Source organism: Drosophila kikkawai, unplaced genomic scaffold (assembly GCF_030179895.1).
Source record: "Drosophila kikkawai strain 14028-0561.14 unplaced genomic scaffold, DkikHiC1v2 scaffold_155, whole genome shotgun sequence".
In the NCBI taxonomy this organism is placed as follows: Eukaryota; Metazoa; Arthropoda; class Insecta; order Diptera; family Drosophilidae; genus Drosophila; species Drosophila kikkawai.
In genome coordinates, this window is record NW_027222488.1 from 26,062 (window position 1) to 36,960 (window position 10,899).

The window sequence follows — 10,899 nt, forward strand, 5'->3', positions numbered from 1 at the left end:
AATGCAATCTAACGCAGCGCGGTCGACAATATTAAATGTAATTGTTCGGAAATAAATAAAATTATATTAAACAGTATACACTAAGGCGGATTCATTTATAAACATCCTAAAAACTGGTCCTTCGAGCCGGATCCACCAATACTGTTTATTTTCGGCCAATTAATTTAATTATTGAGGTTTTTTGTCAACGGTGATCTATAGATTTCAAAATCGTATAGAGTCGTTATCTTTTCGCGATCGCCATGCGGAGTGTGATTCAACAACGGGGCTTTTGTAAAAGCCAAATCACACGGGCGCATAATAATGCCCTAAAATTTGTGGATGACATTCAATCAGTGGACACAATTGTGGTGCGCCTGTCGCAAATTCAAGACAATTATTTGCGGTTTGTGCGACATTCGGAAGAGCTGTACGCCTTCCAATCGGAGTCGGATTGGGAGAATCCGGACGACGATTTTGATGCCTATGAGGAGAAACATTACGCTACACACGCCATCCTAAGCAACACTCTGGAGGAGTTACGGCGTGATCAGACGTCTAACAATATTTTGGCCACTGTGCAACCAGCAGATGCGCCCCAGAGGAGCCATGTGGATTTCCAGTTCGAGCGAATCAAACTCCCAACCTTTTCCGGGAATTATGAGGACTGGAAACATTTTTCGGATATGTTTACGGACTCGATTGCTTCCAATTCGAGCCTGACGGATTGTCAACGATTTCATTATCTCAAATCGTATCTATCCGGAGACGCCCTCAATTTAGTCAAACATATTCCTGTGACTAATGAGAACTATCGGGAGGCATGGGATCGGCTTGAGCAGCGATATAACAAACAATCGCTAATTATCCGATCATTCCTCAACAGTTTCATGACCCTTCCCAGTGCTACGTCTACTAATCTCAGCACAGTGCGGAAACTGGCCGATGGCGCAGACGAAGTTATTCGTGGTTTGCGAGCCCTTGACTGCGAAGAGAGGGATCCTTGGCTAATCTTCATCCTATTGTCAAAATTAGATACCGATACTTGCCAAGCTTGGGCGCAGTGCGCAGACTCCGAGGGAAAAGGTGTGACCATCAACCAATTCCTTAAATTTCTCACCTCTCGCTGCGATACTTTGGAGGCTTTTCACTTAGTTCGACCAACCCAAGCTCGACGCGCAGCCACAACGCACCACGCAGATACGCATCCTAGACGAGAAGAACCCAAATGCACATCGTGCCAGCAAACTCATCAACTGTTCAAGTGTCCTCAGTTCAACGGACTCGACATCGCAGCTCGCCGGGAGTTTCTCAAGACGAAAAAGCTATGTTTCAATTGCCTCAGCCCAAGTCACCTGGCGGGTAACTGTACATCGAGACACACTTGTCGGATTTGTCGCCGCAAGCATCACACCCTGGTTCACCCTGGCTCGGCGCAGCCAACTCAAAACGGTAACTACTTGGAGAGAGCCCGTACGGACAGCCGCGATCGTCCATCAACCTCACAAGCGGCGTCTACAATCGGCCAGAATCAACCGCCTGGTCAAGAGATTCATCAATCAGGGAGTTTACCTCCCGCGGAAAATAACTTCACGCATCATACGCTGGAGAATATTTCAGCTGCAGGTTCGCAGACTCTGTTGCCAACCATCCTTGCAGACGTCGTCGACGCCTGGGGAAATACTACAACCTGCAGGCTGCTCTTGGACACTGGGTCCACAATCACCTTGGCGTCGGAATCATTTGTTCAGCGAATAGGCGTACGTCGAACGCACGCCCGGATTTCTATACTCGGTCTCGCAGCCAACAGTGCTGGCGTTACCCGAGGACGCGCACATATCAAGCTGCGCTCTCGTCATTCGGACCAAACTGTCGAACTGGTCTCGTTTATTCTCAATTCGCTGACATCATCACTCCCGGCCCAGGCTATTGACACCTCATCTTCTACGTGGAAGCAAATCTGCGAGCTTCCTTTGGCAGATCCCACATTCTGCACGCCAGGATCCATCGATGTCATCGTTGGATCAGATCAACTCTGGTCTCTTTATACTGGAGAACAGAAATGCTTTGGTAACGACGCTCCTATCGCTCTGAATACTGTTTTTGGTTGGATTATTGCAGGCTCTTACAATGCATGCGATGATCACCTGACTTCAGCGGTTACTCATCACGCGGACCTCGACACGATGGTTCGCTCTTTCATGGAGATGGATAATATACATCCTAGCCAGGCTCTTTTGGACGCCAACGATCCAACAGAGCGTCATTTTGCTGCCACTCACACGCGCTTGGAGAACGGGGCTTACGTCGTCAAGTACCCCTTCAAGGAGCATGCGCCGCCTGTTGATTCAACTTTACCGCAGGCCATCAATCGCTTCCACTCGCTGGAACGCAAGTTTCGTCGATCTCCAGACTTGAAGCAGCAGTATGAAGCATTTCTGGACGACTACTTGCGACGTGGTCATATGGAACAGCTGACATCGGCTCAAATTGATGAGTCCCCAGAAACCTGCTTCTATCTGCCGCACCACGCTGTCATCAAACTGGACAGTCTGACTACGAAATGTCGCGTAGTTTTCGATGGATCGGGAAAGGACAGCTCTGGAGTGTCTCTCAATGATCGACTTCAAATTGGCCCACCCATTCAACGCGATCTTCTCGGCGTTTGTTTACGTTTCCGGCAGCACCCATATGTTTTCTGCGCGGATATCGAGAAGATGTTCCGAGGAATTCAAGTCTTCAAGCCGCACACCAATTATCAGCGCATTGTTTGGCGCAAGAACGAGAATGAACCACTGCTTCATTTTCGCCTGTTGACGGTCACCTACGGATTGGCGCCGTCACCATTTCTGGCTGTTCGAGTTCTTAAGCAGCTAGCTGAGGATCACCGCCACGAGTTCCCCGCAGCAGCCCACGCGCTTCTACACGACGCTTATGTAGATGATATCCCAACAGGGTGCAACTCATTCGACGAGCTCATGATTCTCAAAAACGAGCTGATTCAACTGTTGGATAAGGCGCAATTCAAACTACGGAAATGGAGTTCCAACAGTTGGCGTCTTCTAAAATCATTGCCAGAAGAGGACCGATGTTATGAGCCTATCCAGCTCCTCAACAAATCAGCTGCGGATTCACCAATCAAAATTCTTGGCATCCAATGGAATCCCGGAAAGGACGTCATGTACCTCAATATCAAGGAGTGCGATCCGACCATTTCTCCGACGAAAAGGGAACTCTTGTCGCAGCTATCAAGAATCTATGACCCGCTTGGATTGGTAGCGCCAGTCACAGTTCTACTCAAGCTTATCTTCCAAGAAAGCTGGACAAGTGTTCTGCAATGGGATGACCCGATTCCTGAAACTCTACGCTCGCGCTGGAAGGCCTTGGTGGAGGATTTGCCAACACTTACGCAATGTCAAGTACCACGATACATTGCGTCACCATTCCAAGACGTTCAACTACACGGATTCGCCGACGCATCCGCGCAAGCCTACGGTGCGGTTGTATACGCTCGAGTAGCATATGGAGGCAGTTTTCAAATCACCCTAGTTGCTGCCAAAACCCGTGTAGCCCCGATCAAGCCTGTTTCGATCCCACGTCTGGAACTGAATGCTGCTCTACTTCTTTCTCGATTGCTCTCGATTGTCAAAGCCTCACTAACGATTCCTATTTTCAGCACGAGCTGCTGGACAGATTCAGAAATTGTGCTACACTGGCTTTCAGCTCCCCCACGAAACTGGAACACATACGTCTGCAACCGAACGGCTGAGATCTTGAACGACTTTCCTCGCAGCTGCTGGAATCATGTTCGCACAGAGGACAACCCTGCCGACTGTGCTTCTCGAGGACTTCATCCGTCCAAGCTTCTGGAGCATCGACTGTGGTGGAAGGGTCCATCATGGCTGGCCACACCGCCCTCTGATTGGCCACCGTCTACAAGCAAGTTCAGCGTATCTTCAAATCTCGATGTCAACACCGAAGAGAGAGCTGTCAAGCCCACAACTCTACATAACTTTCCTGATGAAAGTATCTACGAGTTACTCATCCACAAATTCTCAACCTGGACGCGTCTGCTAAGGGTATCTAGCTACTGTTATCGCTTTATTCACTCTCTTCGATCTCGTCATAGGAATCCGGCACCATTCCTTACATCCGAAGAGTTGCAGGCCGCACGATGCCGACTCATCCGACACGTGCAACAAAATTTCTTTGCCAGAGAATATGCGCAGCTAGAGAATCGACGCCCGCTTAATGCTAAATCGCATTTAATTCGGTTCTCCCCATTTCTAGACGATCATGGAATTATGCGAGTCGGTGGAAGAATCGACAAATCGACAATCAACTTCAACGCCAAGCATCCAATCCTAATACCAAAGGATTCACCACTAGCCGGGCTCCTGGTTCGATATTTTCACGTTTCACATCTACACACTGGAGTTGATGCTACGTTCACCAATCTTCGTCAGCAGTACTGGATTCTGGGTGCACGCAATCTGGTCAGAAAGGCAGTTTTCCAATGCAAACGCTGCTTTCTTCAACGCAAAGGCACCAGTAACCAGATCATGGGAGAGCTGCCAATCCCTCGAGTTCAGGCTAGTCGCTGTTTCCAACATACAGGGCTGGATTACGCTGGACCGATCGCCATCAAGGAATCAACAGGACGAACTCCTCGGATCGGGAAGGCATGGTTTTCTATTTTCGTCTGCCTAACTACAAAGGCAATCCATATCGAGGTCGTCAGTGATCTGACTGCAAAGGCCTTCATCGCCGCCTTTCAACGATTTATTGCCCGACGAACAAAGCCCACCGATCTGTACTCGGACAACGGAACCACATTTCATGGCGGAAAGCAAACTTTGGACGACATGCGACGCCTAGTCATCGAACAATCTAAAGATGAGGAGCTGGCTGGATTCTTCGCCAACGAAGGCATTTCTTGGCACTTCATACCCCCATCTGCCCCTCATTTTGGCGGAATGTGGGAAGCCGGCGTTCGTTCCATAAAACTTCATATGCGACGGATACTTGGATCCAAGGCTCTCACGTTTGAGGAACTAGCGACTGTTTTGACCCAAATTGAAGCCATCCTCAACTCTCGCCCACTGTGCCCAAATGGGGATAATTCGTTGGACCCGCTGACTCCCGCTCATTTCCTGACTGGAGCTCCTTATACTGCCCTCTCTGAACCCTGCCGTCTGGATATGCAAATCAATCGACTGGAGAGGTGGAATCAGCTGCAAGCTATGGTCCAAGGTTTCTGGAAACGGTGGCATATGGAATACCTGACATCGCTTCACGAACGCACAAAATGGCATCTAGAAACTGAGAATCTGAAGATCGACACACTGGTGGTACTCAAGGAGCCTAATCTACCTCCCTCTAAATGGATTCTTAGACGCATCAGCGAGGTGCACGCAGGATCAGATGACAAAGTACGGGTCGTAACAGTGAAGACGGCCCATGGATCCTACAAACGCCCAATTACCAAAATTGCTGTCTTGCCTCTGTGCTGAACGACCGTTCAGGGGGGCCGGTATGTTTGGGAACGAGACACCCTGTATTGGGTTTCGCGCTCTTTGTTTTGATCGCCGCTGCCGGCGGCCTTATCAGCGGTCGCTAAGCGAGCAGCGCATCGCTGCACATGCGCGCGAGCTTTTGCCCAGTAATTTTCCATTCATTTCTAACTCCTAACTGTAACTTGTTTACGTCTTCGACTAGCATAATCGAATGACGTGCATAGCCAAAGCTTAGTCAGTCACAAGAGCTAACATACGATCTATCTCTTCAAATAGAAGTTTCTCAATCGCAGGTGACACCGGATAATGGCGTTGTTTAATTGGCTTCGCGTCGCCTACGTCAATGGAATGAGAGAGTATGTTAGTTCTGCCTAAACCTTTTTCCGTATAGGATGGGAAATTTTGAACGGTTTTTTGCAATTCGACTTGTTGTTCCCGGGAGATCGGTCTGAACAAGTCAGTGTCAATAGCTGCTAGGCTTTTCTCCGGAGTGGATTGAAGAAGACCTAACGGAAGTAGCTGGAACTCTTTCCAAAAATCGATGCCTAAATACAGCGACTGTACTAATGAAGGTACGATATAAAAGATTAAACTTTTCTTATCACCTTTATATTCAACGTCTGCACGAATCTTGCCAGTTATAGTTTGAGTTTGTCCATCCGCAGTTCGGACAGAATTAGTCATGGGCTTATATTTTACCTGTTCTTGCAATAACTCTTTAGCCAAAGCACCTCCGATACAACTGATAGAAGCACCAGTGTCCATTAAGCCAGAAATTGAGCGACCTAGGACTTTTACATTCGCATATGGACGACTATCGGCAGAAATTATCGCTGACAATAAACCTTTTTGTTCCTTTTGCAAGTTTCGATAATAAGTTTTTATGCGTCTTTGAGAACGCCTTCTTCTCTTAGATACTTTAGATCTTTTAGATACCGCAGAAAGGGTAATCGCCGGGTCAATAGAACATTCAGGGTTGCTAGTCAAATCTGGTGAGGGTTGGTAAGAATCTTTGGATTCTTCTATTCGGTGTTGGTTGCTTTGGAAACAGTCGGTTTGCGTGCACTTCTCACTTGTGCACGAGCTTGATAGTTTTTTGTGCCAGTACACTTAGGACAAGAGGGTCGGTATGTATCTGGTTTTCCACAACCGTAGCAAAAGACTTTTCGCTCATCGTAGCAATCATGATATAAATGACCACTTTTACCACAATTCCAACACGAAGTTGTTATTGCGGACAGCTCAACGTCTTCTGGCTCGCTTTCAACTTCGGATTCGCTTTTGATCTCGTGTATCATACGACGAGGAGCAGGAAGAGGTTTTCGCACGGCAGGATTGACAGAGTGCATAAAAGCTTCTCGCATGCGTACTACGCGCCTTAACTGGGCTACACTACTAAAATGGTGGTATAGCAATTCGAGTTGGATTTCAGGCAATAAGTTTGACCGAACACACTCTAACAAGGTCAACTCAGCCATCGGCACGGACAACTTAGAGGTTAATTTAACAATGCTTTCATAAAACTCATCAAAAGACTCTCCTGTCTTCTGTTTGCGACGATCAATGGATGCTCTGATACTCACATCAGTTCGTTCTTCCCTAAACTGCTCTCTTAAAGCTTCAGATAGACTGGTCCAAGTTTCTTCTTGAACACTTTCTTGGTACCGCCAGTACCATTCACTAGCCGGTCCTTCTAGCAACGTGCTAATATGACACGTCAAAAGCTCAAGGTTTCCGTCTAGAGTTTTCCGCGTAAGCGTTTCTACTCGATGTAGGAAACCATCTATACTCATAGCTGATTTTCCTGAAAACTTTAGGTTCCAGTGACTTATAATTTGACCTATACGATCTGGTCTTAAGCCTGAAGTTCTGGAAGACAAACCCGAGGGTACAGAGTTTACCGTAGTCACAAGGTTACTTCCCCTTGCGGTTGCGGCCGGAACGCTTCCGGTTCGAGAATCTTCTTGTTGCGTAAGTGCTTTTTGAAGATTTTGAAAACCTACATTCATGGCTCGAGTTATAAGCTCTGTTTGTCTTATAGCTGCTGCACTCATAGCTTCAACTACTGATTGTTGTAATTCATTCAAAACAGGAGACGGACTTTGTTCTTCCCCAATTGCCTGATCTTCGCGACCTGGTTCGTTTCCTATCTCTGCCCTCATAGTTTCTGGAGGGGCATCCACTTCCTTAGGATGACTTCTAAGTCGGACTGGCATATTGTCTGATGGTAAACTCTGAGAGGATTGATTTAGGTCGGTATTAACAGTTAGGGTCATACGCGATCTTTCTAGCTTCGATCTGCACACTGGGCAAGAATCTCGATTTCCAACTTTAGTGTTGAAACAGGCCCAATGGAACGTGTGGTTACAATTAGTGGATAATAACTGAGCTGGATATTCAATGTCTTTTAGGCACAGATAGCATTGAATATCTCTTGGAAGTTGTTCCTCCATTTTAACTTGTTATGACTGCATAATATCCACTCGTATATAAAGTGAATACTAACGGTTACTGTATTAATTAATAATGTTTATCTTTAAATATATTTGATCTTAACACAATAGAAAATAATAAAAAAAATCGAATTTAATCAATATTCAGGAATCATGGACTTCTTCCATGGGCAAGACTATTTACACTTCCATACTACTTGATTCAGACTCTCATAGAAAACATTGACCCCGAACCTACATAGATGACGCAATCCCCCAAATCCTTTACATCCTTGGTAAAATAATCTTTAATCCGAAAAGACGTTTTGGTTGAAAGATCTACTATTTGTCATCTTATGTATCATTATATTCAGGTTCAAGTGAATAATAGACATATTTTGATACATGTCAGTTGTCCTAACGAAGCGGTATATATTCTTTTACGATTCGCTCATCTGCTATCCCCGCTATACAAATATTTACAATAGGTAGGAGCATATAGCTAGTCAATCCGAATTTAAAATTCCTGCTAGTTAAGACAACAAATATCATTAAGGGAATATAGAAAGGGGTTGATGGAGAAAGGGAAAAGGGAACGAAAAGGAAAATTTAAGGAACAAATGCTTCCATAAAGCAAAGGACCATAAATACTTGCATTCCAGTATACTTCGAGTTCAGGATATTAGTATACTAACGGTAAGGAACCGATTAAATTCGGAGCCGAAATCCAGTCGAGTTAACCTTTATCCTTTGTCGGCTATTACACTTCTAATTCTGCGAGCGGAGCTAAGTCCTTATTTATTAGATTTAGCTTTCCTGCAACCAAAACTATTAGTGAAATACCGTTTTCCGAACTGGTACTAACGCCATGTAGAAATTCCTAATTCTTTTCTCTGAAGTCTAAACTGGAATGTAGCACAAAACCAAGACTACATTTTTGTGATCTAGCTGTTTGAATCACTTTATTTTATTTTTAGGACCTGTCGGATCTCTCTTCGGGCCCCACGTTGGGCGCCAATTTATTATTGTAGCATATAACGTTCATATCCGAGAAGGATCAGGGATATGAGAAGACGAACGGATGGTCGGGGAGTCTTATTTCGCAGAGCACGTGATAATTTTCCGGCTCAGTGTTAGTCGGGCGTTGGGGAGGTTCCCTAGTTAATATTCTGCTAGGCTCATTGCTCGCGGGTATACACAATAACAAATAAAATTCACGTGCGGGTATTGGGGTAGTCATTGGTCTTGAGTGTCATTATAGAGAGAGAGGCAAAGGGGAAATAGTCTGAGAGAGGAAGTCATCGAGTCCTGCACAACCATATGCGCTAACTCAGGTGGTATTGAGCAGCGTTATCCCCACCCTACCAATGATCGCCAGTGCTAGTTGCTCCTAAAGGATATTAGGCGATCCCTTGATCGGTTGTCGAACCGCTAAGTCATTGCTCCATTTCCGATTGCCATGATTCCTGAAGAAAATCGTCTACTCACGCTTCATTATAATTTTTATTAAGGACTAATTATAGCAGAAATAGAATTCATTTTGGGTTGGCATTAACATAAGAACTTAATTTAATTACTAACGAGATTTAATAATAATACTTCATAAAATTGTCTTCCTTTGGCTTTCTTTCGCGTTTAACTAGTTTTTCTTTCATTTAATTATGACGAGATAATGCGAAGGCGTTTATTTTATACAGTGGAACCTAACCGAAAATTAACTATGATAATAATAATTAATAAAGGATTAATTAAGAGTTATTTTCCTTTTGATTCACCCTGATTCTTTTCAGTGTATCAATTTATATTTGGTTATTATTTCGTTACTAGGTATTTTAATAATTCAAAAGAAGTATGTATATGTTTTTACTATTTAAAGTTACATTATTTAATATATGTATTAATTCATTAAAGGATAAGAAATGGCGATCAAATAAAAATAATAAAATTAAATAATAACGAGTTAAGGTGACTTACAGTAATCCATTATTTCCTCGGCGAAAGATCTTTCTCCAGGTGCTGAATGGTGGGGTTAATATTTGTTTATTTATTATTTATAATTTGATTCGCTTTTGCATTTAATTAAATTCATGCCTAGTGTCATCTTTCTGTCTATATAACCAAAATAAAAGAAAAAAAAATAAAAGGATTTTTCCTTGCTAACTACATCATACAAATAGAATTAATTATTTTTAATTAGTTCACTGTACTTCGAGCCTCATTTCTCCTTTCTTCTCGTTCACATTCACAATTTAAATTTATTTATAGTATTGAGTTTGAAAAATAAAAAAAATATAAAAATAATTAAGGAAAAGAATATAGTTGAAAATTAATTAATCTAATATTGTGCCATTTTAATTATTTCTTATTGTTATTATTTAAGATTATTTTTATTTGCGGTTGCTGTTGACTCCGGCAACGAAGTAGGTTATTTTTACTTGTGGTTGTTGTACAAAACTAAGGGCACATGGTCACTAGTTGTTGTTGCCCGAATTTAGGTTATTTTCACTTGTTGTTGTTGTACAAAAACTAAGGGCACATGATCACTAGGGTTATTCTCACTTGTTGTTGTTGTACAGAAAAACTTAAGGAAGGCACATACTCCCTAATTGTTATGGCTTTTCAGCCTAAATTTTGATTATCTTCACTGGTTGTTGTTGTTCAGAAAAATATGCAAAGCGGAGCTTGAAGTTATTTGCACTTGTTGTTGTTGTTCAAAGCTGGAGGTTAGGGTATTCTCCCATGTTGTTGTTGGACGAGGGGCTCCGCTGGCCGATGAAAATTTGGGAACTCGACGGCCAAGTTCAGCCTTTTGGCTTGGTCTCCGATCCAAGGAAAACCAAAAAAAAATGCAGACCTCTGACTCTGCTGGCAGCTCAGCCGCTGGGCGCAGTTGTCCGTAGTACTGCCGAGGGGAGGGGGCTCCTCGAGGCAAGTCGATCCTCAATTAGGCACAAAGTGCCAGAAACTAATAA

At 44.1% G+C, this 10,899-nt stretch overlaps 1 protein-coding gene across 1 annotated transcript; it reads left to right on the forward strand.

The window, feature by feature from the left end:
• The first annotated feature begins 242 nt into the window (after positions 1-242).
• On the forward strand, positions 243-5,492 carry LOC121501916 (uncharacterized). Its single transcript, XM_070288791.1, has one exon. It carries the CDS (start codon positions 243-245, stop codon positions 5,490-5,492), a length of 5,250 nt encoding a protein of 1,749 aa, XP_070144892.1.
• The last annotated feature ends 5,407 nt before the right edge of the window (positions 5,493-10,899 follow it).

What these genes read in the sequence shown, in the direction of transcription:
- LOC121501916 (XM_070288791.1), top strand. Translation starts at nt 243, where the DNA reads ATGCGGAGTGTGATTCAACAACGGGGCTTTTGTAAAAGCCAAATCACA.